This window comes from Rhinoraja longicauda, chromosome 7, assembly GCF_053455715.1.
Source record: "Rhinoraja longicauda isolate Sanriku21f chromosome 7, sRhiLon1.1, whole genome shotgun sequence".
Taxonomy (NCBI): domain Eukaryota; kingdom Metazoa; phylum Chordata; class Chondrichthyes; order Rajiformes; family Arhynchobatidae; genus Rhinoraja; species Rhinoraja longicauda.
Genome location: NC_135959.1, coordinates 41,401,231 through 41,420,678, shown reverse-complemented (window position 1 = coordinate 41,420,678; position 19,448 = coordinate 41,401,231). Strand labels below are relative to the sequence as shown.

Here is a 19,448-nt window from a genome sequence, read left to right as displayed (position 1 = left end):
ATGTCTTTTGCACAGACACAACATTAAACGGTTTTATTTAGAACGTTTTTTAGAGAAATAAGGCGCAAATAATAAATAGGTTATTTAAAGCAGTTAAACACCAGTATGGTTTTTACCCAAATCATAAATTTTACAGTGCAAATTATCACCCAATTAATGTCTTGTTTTCCTGCTTTCCCCTGCACAGCAAGCCTGATATGTCACGTCTGCGGCTGGCAGCTGGTTGTGCTGTTTTGAAGCTAGCACATGAGCCATGTTACTATGAAATTATCACCCTGGAACAGTTTCAGTTATGTGCACTGGTAATGAATGTAAGTGATTTTTATCTCTCTTTAAATGTGATTTCTATTTTTGGTAGCTGTGTGGGTACATGTATTGCTTTGGATTTCCAGATATAAATACTATGTTTCTATTAATATTCTCTCAGTTGTGAGCAGGAGATCCTTAACTTTGCTTTGAAAATATATTGCAAAATAAAGCTTTTTACTTAAACTGATCTTAAAAAATCACTGAATATTTTTGACCTGCTTCTATCATTGTACTTTCTATCCCACAATAAATCAACTTTTTTTGACAATAGTGAATAACTTTGGTTTACAGACTCTAAAGATCTATTTGCAACCTTATAATATTTTTTTAGAGAAAATTTTCTAGATATTCCTGTCACAAAGCAAATTTTACATCGCAATAGGATTTTATCAACTGTACCAAATTATCGTTTATTCTTTCAAAGAAAACTAGAGGGTATAGGTTTAAGGTGGGGTGGGGGGCAATTTAAAAGAAACCTTCACTGATTATAATTCCGTTCAAATTCCTTGGTTGTACACTAGGTCAGATGCTAACGTGTAATGATAGCACAATGGTGCAACTAGTAGAGCCATTGTTTCCATGCCAGTGACCCAAATTCAATCCTGACCGGTGGTTCTGTCAACATGGAGTTTGCATATTTACCATGTGACTTAATGGGTTTCCTCTGGGTGTTCTGGATTCAGCCCCCGCAAACCAACAATGTGCCAGTTTGTAACTAAAAGGCTACTAAATTGCCCATAGTGGAAGGTGAGTGGTAGAATTTCTAAGGAGTTGGTGAGAATGCAATAAGAAAAAAAATAGGATTAATGTAGCATTAGTGTAAATGGATGTTCAGTGGTTGGTGGGCTGAATAGCCTGTTTGACATTAAGACCAATCATTGTCATTTCACATAAAATTCAGTCCTTTTGCCCCTGTTCAGAGTAAGCCAATTCATCAGTATGGTTCTGGCTGGGTGGTGCAAGTGGAAGCTGAACTTGGTGTCTGAGTAGACCATTGTGACCGAGTGGTCCTTCGTAGCTCACCGTTTCACTTGCATCACTTATCATAGAATCAATCAATGCATTAATCAATCAGCCCATGTCACTGTCAATCACCAAGTCCTCATCTATACTAATCCCATTTACCAGCACAGTCCATCACCTTTTCGAATGGGTAAGAGTAGGCTGAAAGGATTTGACTCGTCATTTTTCCTAGAAGGCAATTTTCCAGCTGTTCTGAAATTGTTTAGGTGGTAGAGAACCACTTCTGGAGCATGTCTTCATTATCATTGCTGGGACATGACTTTGTAGCAAGACACCGTCCCAACATTATCTCTAAATCACTAACAATACTGCCATCGTTGGACAAATAATCGGTATTAACAAGTAAGAGATTGATAATATGTTTGAGTGGTGCCAGATCAACAATCTTGCTCTCAGTGTTAGCAAGACGAAGGAGTTGATTGTTGACTTCAGGAAGGGAAAACTGAGAGATCGTACAGCTGTCATCATTGATGGGATAGCTGGAAGGAGTCAGCAGTTTCAAGATACCGTGTGTGTACATCTCTCATGATCTGTCCTGGGCCCTGGTATATAGCTAGAAATTCCAGAGCATTCTATTTTATTCTTCCTTCAACTTCTTGATGATAAATGTATCGTCTTTACATTCTCTATTCACACCTAGTGCACAAAATGTATGTTTATACATTTAATAATCTTCTAATCAATCTAGTTGACTAATCAACTAAGCATGTTTTTAGAAGGATTATTTGAATTTGGAATGGATAGCTAACTTTAATCAACCAAGACTGTTTGAAAGCTAGAAACAAAGAAGTGCAGATGCTGATCAATATACAAAAGGTTAAAAGTCCTGGAATAACTTAGCAGGTCACGCAGCAGCTCCGGAGAACATGGATGGATGACATTTTGGTTCGAGACCCTTCAGAGCTGCTTCGTTGAAAGCCAAGTTGTGCTGTGTTTGTGCTAAAAGAAATGTTCTTCAGTTACTAATTGCTCCAGACTATTTTCTCAGTTTGCTTTCAAGCACTTGAAATTTCTTGGAATAAAGAATGCTTTTGCATTGTGTTAAAGCAAAATGCATCCCTGCATTTAAAATTATTATCCCGTTGTACTTGTTGCTATGGTAACTTAAGAACCTCTGAGTTAGGTCATCGGTCAAGTCACATAATAGGGTTGAGCACATTATCAAAACCAGCACTTCAGTGTGCTATAAAAAGGAGTGCTACATTGTTGAAGGTTAAGTTTGAGATCAGATATTCAATTAAAATTCTGGCTTGCCTTTTAGGTAGATGTAGGCAAAATGCATACTTGCAGTACTTGAAGGTACCAAGGTCTCTCCATCATGTGTCCCACAGCCCACGTAGGAGAAATGAATCTAATCACCAAACTTGCTGCTTTTAGCTTTTTATTTTGAAAAAGAGATGTGTCTACTTTCACCAATAATCTGCTGCCTGAAATATTTTTGCAGCTGTATAACAATTCCATGACTATAACATGGATATAATTTTGTCCTTTGAATCGTACCAGCTCGCAGTAGAACGGTCCACTGTGGCCAGCCTCTTTCTCTTTAGCCCCAGAATTATATCATTTCAAGTGAATATACACTTTCATTTTGAAAGCCATGATTAATTCTTCAGCAGTCTTCTAGACAGAGAGCTCCTATTCATCTCCAGTATCTTTTTATTTTAGCTTACCTTGTGTCCCATTTTTAAACCATGTCCCTGGTCTTTGAATTATTTACTGATTTCAGAAACAACTCTATTTACCCTATTTGACTCCATCTATTTATTGGAATTCAGCGGATTGAACTTGTAAAGGATTGGCTCTTTGAAGCACATATTAGTGGTGGATTGGTCAAACTTGTGTGGTTTCAGCCGTGTATCATCTTTGGTTAGAAAAATCTAATTAGAGAGTGATCCAAATCTTGTTTGAGAGGCATTCACTTTCATTATTGTGATCTTATTTTCATGCATGAGCTGATCCAGTGCAATGTTGGCAATCATGCACTGAAATGCAAGTGTTTTTAGGTTTAAGTTTATTATTGTCATGTGAAAAGCTTTGTTTTGCATGCTATCCAAACAGATCAGATACATTATACATAAATAAAATCAAGTCAAACTCAAGTACAATAGATAGTGTGTCACAATGGCGCCGCTGGTAGAGCTGCTGCCTTGCAGTGCCAGAGACCTGGGTTCTGACCTTGGGTGCTATTTGTGTGGAGTTTGCATATTCTCCCTGTGATCCGCATGTGTTTCCTATGGCTGCTCCGGTTTTCTCCCACATCCCAAAGATGTGCGAGTTTGTAGGTTAATTGTCCTTTGTAAAATTGGCCCAAGTGCATAGGGAATAATTGGGAAAGTGGGATAACATAGAACTATTGTGAACGGGTGATCAATGGTGTGGACACAGTGGGCTGAAGGGCAAAGGGGAAGATAGACTGCAGAATATATTTCTCAACATTGTAGTGCATCAGTTCGAAAGACAAAGTCCGAGGTTCACAATGGGGTAGAGGTGCATCGGGCAGTACCCTAGCTTATGGAATACCCTAGCTTATGGAAGATCATTCCAAAACCTGATAACAGAAGAAGATGCTGTTCCTCAGTGCACAGTTTCAAGCATCTGTATCTTCTGCCAGTTGGGAGCAGGGAGAAGGAATGACCAGGGTTCGACAAGTCTTTGATTATGTTTGCTGCTTTTCAGAGGCAGCGTGAAGTGTAGGTAGTCATGTTAATAGAACAAAGAGGAAAAGAAAAGGGCAGGTTGAGCCAGATGGGAAGGGGGTAAAGGTGAACGGTGATAAGTGGGTCCACTTAGGCTACCAATGATGGACTCTGATAGGCAAGGAAGGTGACAATGGGAATAATTAAGGGAGGCAAAGGGCAGGTAAAATCAAATGAGGAGATCTGGGTGGGTGAAATGTGTAGTTATGGGTGGCTGGACAGGGAAGGGTATGGGAAAGGTGACAATATTCTGAGGAATGGAGGTGGATTTGAAGGAGAGAGAGAGAGAGAGGATTACAGGAGATGAGGGTTACATGAAAATGGAAAATTCAATGTTCATACCACGGTTTATAGACTACTCTGATGGAATATCAGCATCTTGGTCATACTTCGTCTCACTCAACCTTCATCCCCTCCCCTTCCACCTGCTACAAATACATTTCACCAACCAGATCTCCTCACCCACCTGGTTCCATCTTCAGCCTGAAGAAGGTTCCTGACCTGAAACATCTCCTGTCCATTCCCTCCACAGATGCTGCCTGACCGGTTGAGTTCCTCCAGCACTTTGTATTTTGCTCAAGATTCCAGCATAGAGCCATAGAGTGATACAATGTGGAAACAGGCCCTTCGGCCCAACTCGCCCTCGCCGGTCAACAATGTCCCAGCTACACTAGTCCATTTGCTTACACTTGTTCCATATCCCTCCAAACCTGTCCTATCCATGTACCTGTCTAACTGTTTCTTAAACAATGGGATAGTCCCAGCCTCAGCTACCCGCTCTGGCAGTTTATTCCAAACACCCACCACCCTTTGTGTGAAAAACTTACCCCTCATATTCATATTGAATCTTTTCCCCTTCACCTTGAACCTATGTCCTCTGGTCCTCGATTCCCCTTCGCTGGGCAAAAGACTGTGCATCTATTCCTCTCTTGATTTTGTATACCTCTATAGGTTCAGTCTGAAGAAGAGTCTCGACCCTAAACGTCACCCATTCCTTCTCCCCCGAGATGCTGCCTGACCGGCTGAGTTATTCTAGCATTTTGTGTCTACCTTCTATAAGATCTCCCCTCATCCACCTGCACTCCATGGAATAGAGACCCGGCCTACTCAACCTCTCCCTATAGCTCACACCCACTAGTCCTGGCAACATCCTTGTAAAAAATTTCTGAACCCTTTCAAGATTGACAATATCTTTCCTATAACATGGTGTCCAGAACGGAACACAATATTCTAAATGCGGTCTCATTAATGTCATACAACTGCAACATGATCTCCCAACTTCTTTACTCAATACCCTGACTGATGAAGGCCAAAGTGCCAAAAGCCTTTTTGACCACCTTATCTACCTGCGACTCAACCTTCAAAGAACCTTGCACCTGTATTCCTAGATCCCTCTGCTCTACAACACTACCCAGAGGCCTACCATTTACCGTGTAGGCCCTGCCCTTGTTCGACGTCCCAAAATGCAACACCTCACACTTCTCTGTATTAAATTCCATCAACCATTCCTTCGCCCACCTGGCCAATCGATCCAGATCATGCTGCAATCGTTCACAACCATCTTCACTATCTGCAAAACCACTAACTTTTGTATCATTAGCAAACTTGCTAATCTTGCCCTGCATGTTCTCTTCCAAATCATTGATGTAGATGACAAACAGTAACACGCCCAACACTGAATCCTGAGGCACAACACTAGTTACAGGCCTCCAGTCCAAGAAGCAACCTTCCACCAGTGGTCTCTTGTGTCTACATCAAGGGTAGCTGGCTTTCCAATCAGGATATTGCATTATAAAATTATGAATTTTCTTAAACCTATGCTTACAGTTTATGCCAGTTCGAGCTCTTTGATTCCTCAAAATATAACTTCTTCTTGCGTTTGAGCCAGCAGAAATTTTGTAACGCCCTCCAGGCACTGTAGCCAGTGCAATGTGCTGTTGTCAAGGGCCGTGAGGTCTACCGCTCCTCCAGGGGGACGGAGGACAGTGCAGTCGAAAATGACGTGCTGCGCTGTTTGCTGGTCTACTCCACACACGCAGGCTGCTGATGAACGCAACCCCCAACGATGCATGTTGGCGTTGAACCGGCCGACCCCTGTGCGGAGCCGGTTCAGGGCGTCCCACTCTTTGCGGGGCATGTCCGAGCCGGGTGGGGCTGTGGTGTTCGGTGCGACAGTGAATTGAGGAGGTCGCGATGTCTGTTCCCAGCTGGTTCTCCATGCTCCTAGTATGTTGAAACCGGAGCCACAGAGGGTCGCTGCATGACGGGAAAAAGGGTGATGAGATGACAGGTATTGAGGTCCCAGTTGCTGTGAATCCTGGGCGAGGTGGTGCAAAGGATGTTTGGCGTCCGATGGGGCCTTGCACACCAGCCTATGCGTGAAGAACTCTCTGCGAAGCTTGGCGGGTGCGATACCTGCGAGCACTGGCAGGAGATCCGTCGGAGTAGGGCGTAGGCAACCAGTGATGATCCGCATGGTGTCGTTGAGGGTGGCGTTTAGCTTGCTGGTATGAGCGCTGCGGCACCATGCTGGGGCAGCGTACTCAGCGGCACTGTACACGAGTGCAAGAGCACTGATTCGAAGAGTAGATGTCCTGGCGCCCCATGACGATCCAGCCAAGCAACACAGGAGGTTGTTTCGTGCCGAGACTTTAGCACGGAGAGCTTCAAGGTGTTGCTTGTAGATCAGCTGCCGATCTAGTTTCACCCCGAGATATGTAGGAAATGGGTTGTAGGGTAGGGGTGACCCATTGAGGGTGACGGTTAGCTGGCGTTGAGCTTCCTTGTTGTTCAGGTGAAAGGCTGTTGTGGTTTTTGCCACACTCAGTTTTAGTCTCCTGGTCTGAAGGTAGCCTGCGACAAGTCCCATATCCGCCAAGAGCACATCCTCAACATTTGACCAACTCTTGTCAAAATATAAAAGGACAAGGAAATGATCACGATCTGAAATTAATTGATAAAGAATGTGGGAAATTGCTCCTTGTGACATGGTAGTTTAAACATTGTAGAACCAAAGAACTCTAGATGCTGGTTAATCCACAAAAGGCCACAAAGTGCTGGAGTACCTCAGCAGGTCAGGCAGCATCTTTTTAGAACATGGGATAGGTGACTTTTTGGGTTCAGACTGAGGAAGGGTACATTTCATGCATCGCATCTGATCTTCAGCCTGAAGAAGGGTCTCGACCTGAAACGTCACCTATTTATGTTCTCCAGAGATGCTGCCTGACCCGCTGAGTTACTCCAGCACTTTGTGTCCTTTTGTCAGTTAAAGATTGTTTCCAATTAATAAGATGGCTATTTTCTTTTGCTTGTTTCAGTAATATTTGCTTTTTTACAGGATGAATGTTATCAAGTGAGGCAGATGTTTGCACAGAAGCTCAACAAAGGACTTGCCAAGCTACGACTACCACTCGAGTATATGGCAATTTTTTCACTGTGTGCAAAGGACCCAGCAAAAGAAAGAAGAGCACATGCCAGGCAATGCCTGGTAAAAAATATCAATATTAGGAGGGAATATCTCAAACAGCACGCAGCAGTGAGTGGTAGGTATTGCCACGGTTTAAGAAATAAAATAACCTACTGCAGCAGCAGAGACTAATAGTCTTTTACTTTTCTTATTCAAAGAAGCATTCAGCATCTTTTTTTCTTTAAAACATAGAACAGTTCAGCACAGGAGCAGGCCATAACGTGCCGAACATGATGCCAAGTTAAACTACATAACATGTTTCAATGCTGCCTTTGCTGATGTAATTAGGCACATTTGTGTTGGTATTAAATAAAAGGTTTGTCACTTAATGATGCCATGTAGATGTAATAACTTTTTGGAATAATTGGGAATTCTAACCTTTTTACTTTTGCACAACTGCAGAAAAATTGTTATCATTGCTGCCCGAGTACGTTGTTCCATATACAATTCACCTTCTTGCACATGATCCAGATTATGTAAAGGTACAGGATATTGAACAGCTGAAGGACATTAAAGAGTAAGTATGCTGTCTAATCTAAATGTAATAGACCAGAATTTAGCTGCACAGTCGCAAGTGTATAGGGAATACAGTACCGGCTGAGAATGAGTCTTATAGGACATTGTATGTAGGAAGGAACTGCAGATGCTGGTTTACGCCAAAGATAGACAAAATGCTGGAGTAACTCAGATTTCTCTGATTTCAAGTAACCCTTGCATTCCTTCTCTCTCCGTGCCTCCCCCACCCAGTTGTCCTGGTTTTACTGTTTGTATCCCCTCATTATCACCTTCTCCACTGCCAACAATGGACCATCAGTGCCGGCCCTGATCTGTTCTGTACCTTTTCATAACTTTAGTTTCCCTCTCTCCTGGTTCTCAATCTGAAGAAGGATCTCAACCCAAAACGTCACCTATTCCTTTTCTCCAGAGATGCTGCCTGACCCGCTGAGTTACTCTAGTATTTTGTGTCTTTCTTATGGGACACATTGGTGTTAATAATTATTGTGGAGGAATTATCATCTGTCTTGACTGATTGCTGACTATAGACGGCTGTCACGGTGGCACAGCGGTAGAGTTGCTGCCTTACAGCGAATGCAGTGCCAGAGACCAGTGTGCGATCCTAACTACGGGTGCTTGTCTGTACGGAGTTTGTACGTTCTCCCCGTGACCGGCATTGATTTTCTCCGAGATCTTCAGTTTCCTCCCACACTCCAAAGACGCGCAGGTTTGTAGGTTAATTGGCTTGGTAAATGTAAAAATTGTCCCTAGTGGGTGTAGGATAGTGTTAATGTGCGGGGATCACTTGTCGGCACGAACTCGTTGGGCTGAAGGGCCTGTTTCCAAGCTGTATCTCTAAAACTAATAACTAAATCTATTTGCAGAGGAGGGTGGATCTGCCTCTGAGGTGTTCAATTAATGGATACAATGGAGCATTTGGGGAAAAGATGGCTGCTTTTAAGGACTTAAAGGCTCCTCATTAAAAAGTTAAGTAGTGAAGTAGGCAAATGTGCCTGTTTTAATAAAAATAGTAAAATTGTATTTTATTCCGTAAATTTTGATTTTTAAACTTAAATAAATTTAATTTAGTTTAGAGATACAGCAGGGAAACAGACCCTTCGGCGCCAACCAGCGATCCACGTTTCACTAGCACAAGCTACACACGAGGGACAATTTACACCAAAACCAATTAACCTACAAACTTCTGCATCCTTGGAGTGTGAGAGGAAACAAGAGCATCCAGGAAAAACCCACGCAGTCACAGGGAGAAAGTACAAACTCCGGACAGACAGCACCTGTAGTCAGGATTGAACCTGGGTCTCTGGCGCCATAAGGCAGCAATTCTATCGATGTGCCACCCACCATTTTTCTCTTAAATTGTGTTTTCCAGGTGCTTATGGTTTATGCTTGAAATCCTGATGTCCAAAAATGAAAACAACAGTCATGCTTTTATTAGGAAAATGGTGGAAAATATAAAACAGACGAGAGATGTTCAGGGGCCAGAGGATCCAAAGATGAATGAGGTTTGGCTATAAAATTTCATGTAAATAATTTGGATATGAAAAATATCCAATTCGGATAGGGTTGAGAAAACAGTTTTGAACTTGCAGCAATTAGAATACATGCCGAAAATATTCAACCAGTGAGGCAGGCAGCATCTGTGACAAACCTCAAAACAGCATTACATTTCTGCTTGTTGATCTTCAGTCAGAGCTGATGCAAATTGTTCCTCTCTCCATAGATGCTGCCTGACCTCCAGTTATGGTGGGTCAGTCGGCATCTCTGGAAAACATGGATAGGTGATGTTTTGGGTCAGGAGCCTTCTTCAGACTCATTGTAGCGGGGGGAAACAAAGCCTGACAAGGTGTGAAATAAGGGACTGCAGTTGCTGGTTTACAAAAGGGGACACAGAGTACTGGAGTAACTCAGCGAGACAACATCAGAGATGTTGCATGACCCACAGAGTTACTCCAGCACTTTGTCTTTTTCTGGCAAGTGATAGGTATGGGGATTTTGATTGGCAGGTGGGCAGACAAAGGCCAGAGAAGGTAAGAAGACAAAAGGTTGAGATATGGAGAGAAGAGGTGTGAAATGTGATGCCAGTGGAAGGGATATAGGTGGAAGGGGACGGGAGATGGGAAAGGGGTTGTTGTTGGTTAGTTACCTAAAATAGGAGAATTCAATGTTCATACTGTTGGGTTGTAAGCAGGCCGAATGGAATATGAGGTACTGTTCTTCCAGTTTTCATGTGGCCTCACTCTGACATAAGAGATCACTCCTTCACTCATAGTTTTGGAGTCACTATTACCGATTTTGGCTTGATTAGTAAGGGTGTCACGGGTTATGGGGTAAAGGCTGGAGAATGTGGTTGGGAGAGAAAGTTAGATCAGCCATGATTGATGGTGGAATAAACTCAGTGGTGCAAATGACATACTTCTGCTCCTACGACTTATGAACTTTTTATTCCTGACTTTTTTAGATAATTTAACTTAAATTAGCTGGCTGTGCTGGTGGAATTTAAATTTTTAGGTAATCATTGCTGTGAGTCTCTTGCATACAATGCCACCAGATTGTACTTATAATTCACAAATGCAAGCATTATAATGAATAAGAGCAAAGATTTAAAATACGAAATGTAAGTATTTTTTAGGCGAGAACCTGCAGGATTACAACAGGAAGGGGGATGTATTAAATATGGCTCAACACCTTTTTTCTTATTTGTCTTTAAATATTAATTTGAAAGCTTTGCATTACAATATGCTTTTTTTTAGAAATTATACACGGTTTGTGATGTTGCAATGAACATCATCATCACTAAGAGTACTACTTATAGCTTGGAATCTCCCAAGGACCCTGTTCTGCCTGCTAAATATTTCACTCATCCTGATAAGGTGTGTATAGTTATTTTACTAGGAATTTTTTTAACGCAAAATGTTCTTCTGTTTATATTTTTATTATAATTTTAGTATAAAAAAGGGGAAAAAAAGTAAATACAATTTTTGACACAAATTTTGATGGGTGTAAGGAACGACATGGCAGAGGAGGTGGTTGTGGCAGGTACTATAACACCATTTAAAAGACATTTGACCAGGTACATAGATAGGAAAGGTTTTGAGGTCAAACACAGGCAAAGGGGCCTAGTGTGGATGGGGCATCTTGGCCGGCATGGGCAAGTTTGACCGAAGGACCTGTTTCCATTCTGTATGTGTATAATATGCAACAATATCACCGTAAAACAAGCTGTGGAAAAGTTTTGAATATCCGAGACATGATTCAAAATCAATTACCACTTTGTATTTGTCCCCACTTGTGGGATGTAAATGTTATTGACAAGATCAGCATTTGTTACACATTGTAAAGTATTCTTGAAGATGCTGATGAACTTTTATCCTTTATTGCTGCGTATTTGCGAAAAAATTGTTTATGAGGGAGCAAAATTAAAGAAACCATCCCAGTTCAAGATGATGTGAGATTTGAAGAAGTGCTTTAAGGCAGTGGTATTTTCATGCACCTACTGCCTTTGCTATTTTTAAATGGGAGAGATCACTTATATCATATCATATCATATCATATATATACAGCGCGGAAACAGGCCTTTTCGGCCCACCAAGTCCGCGCCGCCCAGCGATCCCCGTACATTAACACTATCCTACACCCACTAGGGACAATTTTTACATTTACATTTTACATTTTACCCAGCCAATTAACCTACATACCTCTAATAATGCCACATACCTCTACATACTTCTAATAGTGCAGCCACAATGAGCCAGTAAAGGAGAGGTTGAATGTTAAGGGAAGTGAAAGGGTGCTTTTTCCTGGATGGTATTGTGCATCCTGTGTTTGTTTGAGTTGCACTTGGCCAAGAAAGTGTAGTACATCTAAGTGCCTTGTAGATGAAAGTCAAGAGAAGAATACAAGCAGCCTCTGATTTTTAAAATAACCTTCAGTTCAGCTGTTTGATAGTAAAATTCCACTTAATGCTTTATTCTCCAGAACATCATATTGCCACTTTGAATCTGCATCTAATCATTACTTCACCTTGGAGCCAGAGAGCGATGCAGCACAGCAATGGGCCTTTCAGCCCACCAAGTCCATGCAGACTACCAACCACCCATTCATACCAATCCCACAGAAATCACTTTTATAAATTTCCCTACATTTTCATCAGCTTACCCCCCCCCCCCCCCGCCCCGATTCTCCTCTCGCCTATGCCCTTGAGGCAATTTATAATACCAGTTAAGCTACCAGCTTGCACATTTTTGCATGTGGGAGGAAACTAGAGAACTTGGAGAAAATCCCACACGGTTACCTGCCCCATTCTATGGTTTGTCAAAATTGAGGGGTTTCCAGTGTTTCTGAAGAGCCTTGATTATTCAGACGCTTAAAAGTGAAACAATTACATTTTGAAAACGAACAAGTTTTTAAAATAATATCACTCAAAAACTATATGCAAAAGATTTAAATATTAAGACTCTCTAAATCCCAAAGTTGCTGAGGTACTCTGCGGGTCATGCAATATCCGTGGAGGGAATAGACTGACAATGTTTTGGATCGGGACCCTTCTTCAGACAAGTGCCTCAAATGTGTTTTTGAAATGTTTGTGATGGTCAGTAGAGAAGATAATATAATATTATTGCAGATGACACAAAGCTGGGTGGCAGTGTGAACTGTGAGGAAGATGCTATGAGGTTGCAGGGTGACTTAGACAGGTTGTGTGAGTCGGCGGATGCATGGCAGATGCAGTTTAATGTGGATAAGTATGAGGTTATCCACTTTGGTGGTAAGAATAGGAAGGCAGATTATTATCTAAATGGTGTCAAGTTAGGAAAAGGGGACGTGCAACAAGATCTGGGTGTCCTAGTGCATCAGTCACTGAAAGGAAGCATGCAGGTACAGCAGGCAGTGAAGAAAGCCAATGGAATGTTGGCCTTCATAACAAGAGGAGTTGAGTATAGGAGCAAAGAGGTCCTTCTGCAGTTGTACAGGGCCCTGGTGAGACTGCACCTAGAGTACTGTGTGCAGTTTTGGTCTCCAAATTTGAGGAAGGATATTCCTGCTATTGATGGCGTGCAGCGTAGGTTTACTAGGTTAATTCCCGGAATGGCGGGACTGTCGTATGTTGAAAGACTGGAACGACTAGGCTTGTATGCACTGGAATTTAGAAGGATGAGAGGGGATCTTATTGAAACATATAAGATTATTAAGGGGTTGGACACGTTAGAGGCAGGAAATATGTTCCCAATGTTGGGGGAGTCCAGAACCAGGGGCCAGAGTTTAAGAATAAGGGGTAGGCCATTTAGAACGGAGATGAGCAAAAACCTTTTCAGTCAGAGAGTTGTAAATCTGTGGAATTCTCTGCCTCAGAAGGCGGTGGAGGCCAATTCTCTGAGTGCTTTCAAGAGAGAGCTAGATAGAGCTCTTAAGGATAGCGGAGTCGGGGTATGGGGAGAAGGCAGAAACGGGGTACTGATTGGGAATGATCAGCCATGATCACATTGAATGGTGGTGCTGGCTCGAAGGGCCGAATGGCCTACTTAATGCACCTATTGTCTATTAGTCCTGACACACACAGCCTATAGTATCTTCTATAAGATCTTCTGTTTCCAATGGTGCTCGGATGAAGACGAGGTAGAATTATTTGCCCTGTGGTAGATAGCAAAGAAGTACAATAGCTTTAATCCATTTGTGAGATATTGATACTGCTGTCAAGGCAGCATCTGTGGAGGGAATGAATATATGATGTTCCAGGTCGGGAGCTTACTTCAGTCTGATGGAGTAGAGGGGAGAATGGTGGAAAAAAGAGGCGGGGGCAGGGCAAAGCCTGGCAAGTGTTAGGTGGGAACAGGCAAGCGGATTTGATTTGGTATATGGGTAAAGTAAGAGACAAAGGCTAGAGGTGGAAAAAAGGCAAAACGATGTCAGATAAGAAGAGAAGAGCCCTAAAATGTAAAACCAGGGGGGAGGATATAGGTGGAAAGGGACAGGAGGGGAGAGGAAAGAGGAGGGATAAAAGGGAAATGGAGACCTTGGGGATGGGAGATGTGGATACATAGGAAGAGAAAGGAGCAAAATTATTGTGGGGATGGGAGGAAGTGAAGCCACATAGCAAATAGCAAGAAGGAAGCGGAAGTGTGGGATATTTCAAAAGAACGAATGAAGGGGAAGGCCAATAGCATAAGACATCAGGAGCCTCCTCTATTTCTGAAATTATTATCTCCTGGAACACCAGGCAATGTAAGTATAATTTATGGTGAAACTGGTGAAAGCAAGGAGGAAAACTTTGATCTGCGTGCTTGTTCTCAGGTACAGCACCTTCAATCATTTTATATTAGCCACTAAATTGATTTTTATTGCAAGAAAAGGACATTTTATTGCTATATCTGCAGCTTGGCTCATCATGATAAAACTCTCCTTGCTTACAGATTACTTATCTAAGGAAAGTTTGTATGATTTTTGTTTTTCCATATAAAACTTATTGACAGCATTAGAACTTTCATAGAACATCCAAACGTAAATAATGGTATGAAGAAGGTAAATTGTAATCTGGCCACTTCACTGTATAACAACACTATTGATATTTGTTGAAATTGAAATGATTGCTTTCTCAACCTTTTCCAGAACTTCAACAACAGTAAAAATTACCTGCCTTCAGAAATGAAAGTGTTTTTCACACCTGGAAAGGTACTCTTTAATCTTTTAAATTCTAATATACTCGTAAATAGGGAAACAATTCAGTTCCTATTAAATATCTGCTTACAAATCTCAATCTTAATTTTGTACATCATAAACATCCTTGACTCTTGATATTGTTTCAGTTCATTTGCTTCTATAACTGTTGAAAACTTGCTTAGAAATGACTTTTTGTAAGGTGAAGTAATAGTTTTAAAACATACATGTACTTATTTTTAATTGCATTAAATGTATTAATTAGACTAAAATTATACTGCTGCTGAATGCTAATTTGAATTTGAACTACCGATCAATTCAATATAATTTTATATTTTTAGGCCTTAAGATTTGATATTGTTACTATCTACTGATTTGAATTTGAATTTGAGCTACCAATCAGTACTACATCATTTTGGATTTTGTTCCATACAGCCGAAGGCAACAAATGTTCTTGGTGCAGTTAATAAGCCTCTGTCGTCAGCTGGAAAACAGGCACAGACCAAGACATCACGCATGGAAACGATGAGTAATGCCAGCAGCAATTCTAATCCTAGTTCTCCCGGAAGAAGTAAAGTAAGGTACAGCAAAATAAGCAAGATATTTCTATAGAGGCACAAGGAATTGCCGATGCTGATTTACCAAAAAGGGTAGACACAAAATGCTGGAATAACTCAGCAGGACAGGCAGCATCTCTGGAGAGAAAAATGGGTGGCGTTTTGGGTCGCGACCCTTCTTCAGACTGATGTCAGGGGAGTGGGCAGTACAGAGATAGAATGTAGTCGGAGACAGTAAAACTGGTAGGAAACTGGGAAGGGGGTTTACCTGGACTTTACCAAAAAGGATCCTAACCAGAAACATCGCCTATCCGTATTCTCCAGAGATGCTGCCTGGCCTGCAGAATTGTACAGCACTTTGTCTTTTTTCTTGTAAACCAGCATCTGCAGTTCCTTGTGTCTATCCCTTGCCAGATTTTGTCCTGTTCCCACCTCTCCTCCAGCCCCCCCCCCCCCCCCACCAAACCACAATAAGTCTGAAGAAAGGTCCTGACCTGAAACTTCACCTATCCATGTTCTTCAGAGATGCTGGCTGACCCACTGAGTTATTCCAGCACTTCGTCTTTTTTTGATATTTTCATAGGTTGAGTTACTTTGGACTACCTAAAATTATAAGGATATTCAGTTGTCAAAAGTATTTTTTATAAATTTCCTATAATTTAAATCTGGATTTTTAGCTGTTTAATTTAAACAGCTAAATTAAAATTATTTTTGCATGGATGATTGCATAATCCCTAGTTTAAAAATTAATTTTGATCCTTTACTTTGATCCATACTAATTAAATGTCCACTATTAAGAACTTCCAGTGCCATTCAATTGAAAACAAACTGAATACAGTAGTCATTTTAAAAGGCAGTACATTTTCTTTGGGGAAACTGATTTGAGATACCATTTCTATAATGGTTTAAAGAAAAATAGATTTTAAAAAATATTAAAAAGGAAGAAATGAGATGTGCTTGCAAAAAGCATTCTTAATGAAAGCAGGCGTCGCAATTTGTTTGTCTTAGTAGCAGATTTAGAACAATGGGTTACTAATTAGTGCTATACCGTACTGTAATAATTGATTAACAACGTTCCAAGTTAGATTGCCATTTTTCAGATAGAAAGATAATTTTCTGAGGTGCGATTCGTGAACACTGTTCACCAACTTCTGTTAAGAGATGATGTAGCTGAAAGGAGGGGTGCTAATTACCCTCCAGCAAGATGCACTGAGGAGTATTGATGCTCAGCTTCACCAGCCTGGCATTCACTATTTTAAGGATAATAGAGATAAGGACAACAGAAGATAGAAAAATGTTGAAGTAACTCAGCGGGTCAGGCAACATCTCTGAAAAAAAGGAATAGGTGACGTTTTGGGTTGAGATTCTTCTTCAAATGGATCGTTCACTGTTTGATTGAGAGTGATCAGCCATGATCGCATTGAATGGCGGTGCTGGCTCGAAGGGCTGAATGGCCTACTCCTGCACCTATTGTCTATTGTCTATTGATAACATGTTTTAAAATTGTGGTTAGTTAATTCACAGTTGTTTGGCTCTGAAAGCAAACAAAATAGGAATAGAGTTATCTGTTTGAATTTGTAAATACTTATCTGCCCTAAGTACTGATGACTGATAATGAAAAAGACTAATTTTATCCTTTTCTGAACAACCCTTATGATAGATGCATAATCTTCACATAGTAACAGTTATTTAATAATGGAAAATTGACTCACCAAGGACCCATTAACAAACATACACTGACTATTTTTCGGTAATAACGGATAATGTTTTATCTGTATTTCTTAATCATCTTATGACATCAATTTGGTGGGGAAATGTGGGCAAAAATACCTTTTAAAAAGTGAAGTATATGGACGTGAAAATTTGCATAAGGGAATGGAACATTAAACCAATTAAAGTGTGTTAAATGCATTTAAATGTTTAATTTGTCAATTGTTTATTCAAGGGTGGATAGCACTGAAATCGATCACCGTGAAAATGAAGACATCACAGTAATGAAGAGCCCACCTCTACAAGCAAAGAAAATGGAAAAGAGGGAAGACTCAGACCATCTGAGGGTATGTCTAACTGTGTTCAAGAGAAGACTATGTTCCGTGGCAAAGCTCTTTTGAGGTCAGAACTAATTTGATTTAGTGCTATTAAGGATCAAATATCAATGGTTTGGGGATAAGGCAAGATGGTTTATCAAGATAATTGATGGCTCATTACTAACCTGGTGATTTTCTTGGTATGATTAAGTACATTTTACTGAAAGTGTTAGAAGGTTGGATTTTTTTTCATTTTTGCTGTTCAAGGACCAAGTGCTTGTTTCATGAAAACAAATTCTCCCTATATTTGTATATCTCTGCATTTGACATTTATTAATATTGTGTGCTTTTGCTCTTTTTTACTAATTGGACTTCTCCCAAGTTTTGATATCCAATTCGTAGAGGCTGATATGCTTATTCATGTGTGAGCCTATTCCAAAATTTAATTATACTGCATCAGACATGCAGGAAAATAACTGCAGATGCTGATACAAATGGAAGGTATCACAAAATGCTGGAGTAACTCAGCAGGTCAGGCAGCATCTCTGGAGAGAAGGAATGGGTGACGTTTCGGGTCGAGACCCTTTTTCAGACTTCACATCCATCTAAAGAAGGATCTCGATCCGAAACGTCACCCATTCTTTCTCTCCAGAGATGCTGCCTGACCTGCTGAGTTACTCCAGCATTTTGTGATACCTTCTATACTGCATCAGAGTTGAACTCTAATTTTATGCTATTGCTCCATAAACAGCAACATAACTATACTTAGTGACACAAAGAACTGCAGATGCTGATTTACAAACAAAGACACAGTACTAGAATAACTCAGCTGGTCAGCCAGCATCTAAGGAGAAGGTGGATAGATGACCTATTTATCTTCTCCAGAGAAGCTGTTTGAACCTCCAACCGATCAAAATTTTCCCACCAGATTTTTCTGCAGTCTCCTTCATTTTAAAAGTTTATATTAGATCACCTGTCAACATTCTAAAATGTTAGTGTTGCAGTTTTTCTTTATCCCTTTAAGCCCTAATAGGCTATTATTATTTTTTAAAGTACCTTCCGTGTAATAAATTGTCATAAGACAAATTGTCATAAGACAATAAGACATAAGACAAATTGTCATAAGACAAATTGTCATAAGACAATTTATGTGAGTGCTTTCAAGTAAAACTGACCAAGCCACACAAGATGTTAGACCATTAGAGCAATTGCATTGGGGATTCTTAAGAGATCCAGAATTAATTAGCACTGGGATTATTGAAGATTGTAGGTTTGATGGAGTTTTAACAGTAGGGTCCGTTGTGGGCATCGGCGGTGGACGGTGGTATTTGCGGTGGGGGGAGGGGATGAAATTTGAAAGCAAGGATGAGGATTTAAAAAATCAAGGAATTGTTTAACTTGGGTCCAGTGTGGATCAGAAAGCATGAGCTTGACCAATGATTAGGATTCGGAATGAGTTAGGATACAGGCAGCACAGTTTTGTTAGCTCAACTCAATGGAGGCTAGAATAAGGAAAATGATCAAGAGAAAGCATAAATTTTCAGTGATGAATGAGCTCAGCTCATCTCAGATGGAATGTAACACCAAGATTGTGAAAAATTGGAGAAATTGGTAGGTTTAAGAGAAGTGATGGTTGTTCAAAATAACAAGCTGGTGGTCATCATGGTACCCATGGACGTTTTTGGAACAGGCAGCATGGAGGTGAGAAATAGGAGCAAGAATAGATTGGGGCAAGTCGCCGGAAGTAAGGGTGCAGAAGCAGGAAGAACACCCTGCTGGCTGAGAACGAAACATACCTATGGAATCACACCGACTGCACAGCATTAGAAGCACTGGAGGGGGATAAGGAAGTGAACCATGTCAAAGACCACAAGCCGGTCAAATTTAGTTTAGTTTATTTATTGTATTGTCAAGTGTACAGAGGCACAGTGAAAAGCTTTTGTTGCATGCAAACCAGTCAGTGGAAAGACAATACATGATTTCAATGATGTCCAATTTGATAAAAGTGGCTTTAAAAATTGTGGCAGGTACAGAATTCTTTCTCACAAGGTAGGACTTGTAGGCGAAATAAATTGGAATTTTGATAGCAGTAATTATTGGGTTGATTGCAGGGGTTGAAGATTTGCTCTCTCTTTGAGGAGTGGAGACGATGCCTTCTGCTCCTTCTGAAAATTTGGTCCACTGTATCAGGAAGGGAGAGAAAAGT

At 40.8% G+C, this 19,448-nt stretch overlaps 1 protein-coding gene across 7 annotated transcripts in view; it reads left to right on the top strand.

Moving 5' to 3' along the window:
* pds5b (PDS5 cohesin associated factor B) overlaps positions 1-19,448 on the top strand; it is a 136,099-nt gene that overhangs the window by 91,515 nt on the left and 25,136 nt on the right. For 6 of the 7 annotated variants that reach the window (XM_078402350.1, XM_078402354.1, XM_078402349.1 and 3 more), the window contains 8 exons: positions 188-311; positions 7,366-7,570; positions 7,897-8,011; positions 9,380-9,512; positions 10,761-10,880; positions 14,611-14,673; positions 15,094-15,239; positions 17,161-17,272. In XM_078402350.1, coding sequence (XP_078258476.1) covers positions 188-311; positions 7,366-7,570; positions 7,897-8,011; positions 9,380-9,512; positions 10,761-10,880; positions 14,611-14,673; positions 15,094-15,239; positions 17,161-17,272 — 1,018 coding nt within the window. Of the gene's footprint in view, positions 1-187; positions 312-7,365; positions 7,571-7,896; positions 8,012-9,379; positions 9,513-10,760; positions 10,881-14,610; positions 14,674-15,093; positions 15,240-17,160; positions 17,328-19,448 lie in introns of all 7 variants that reach the window. The other variant, XM_078402355.1, reaches the window with a different exon arrangement.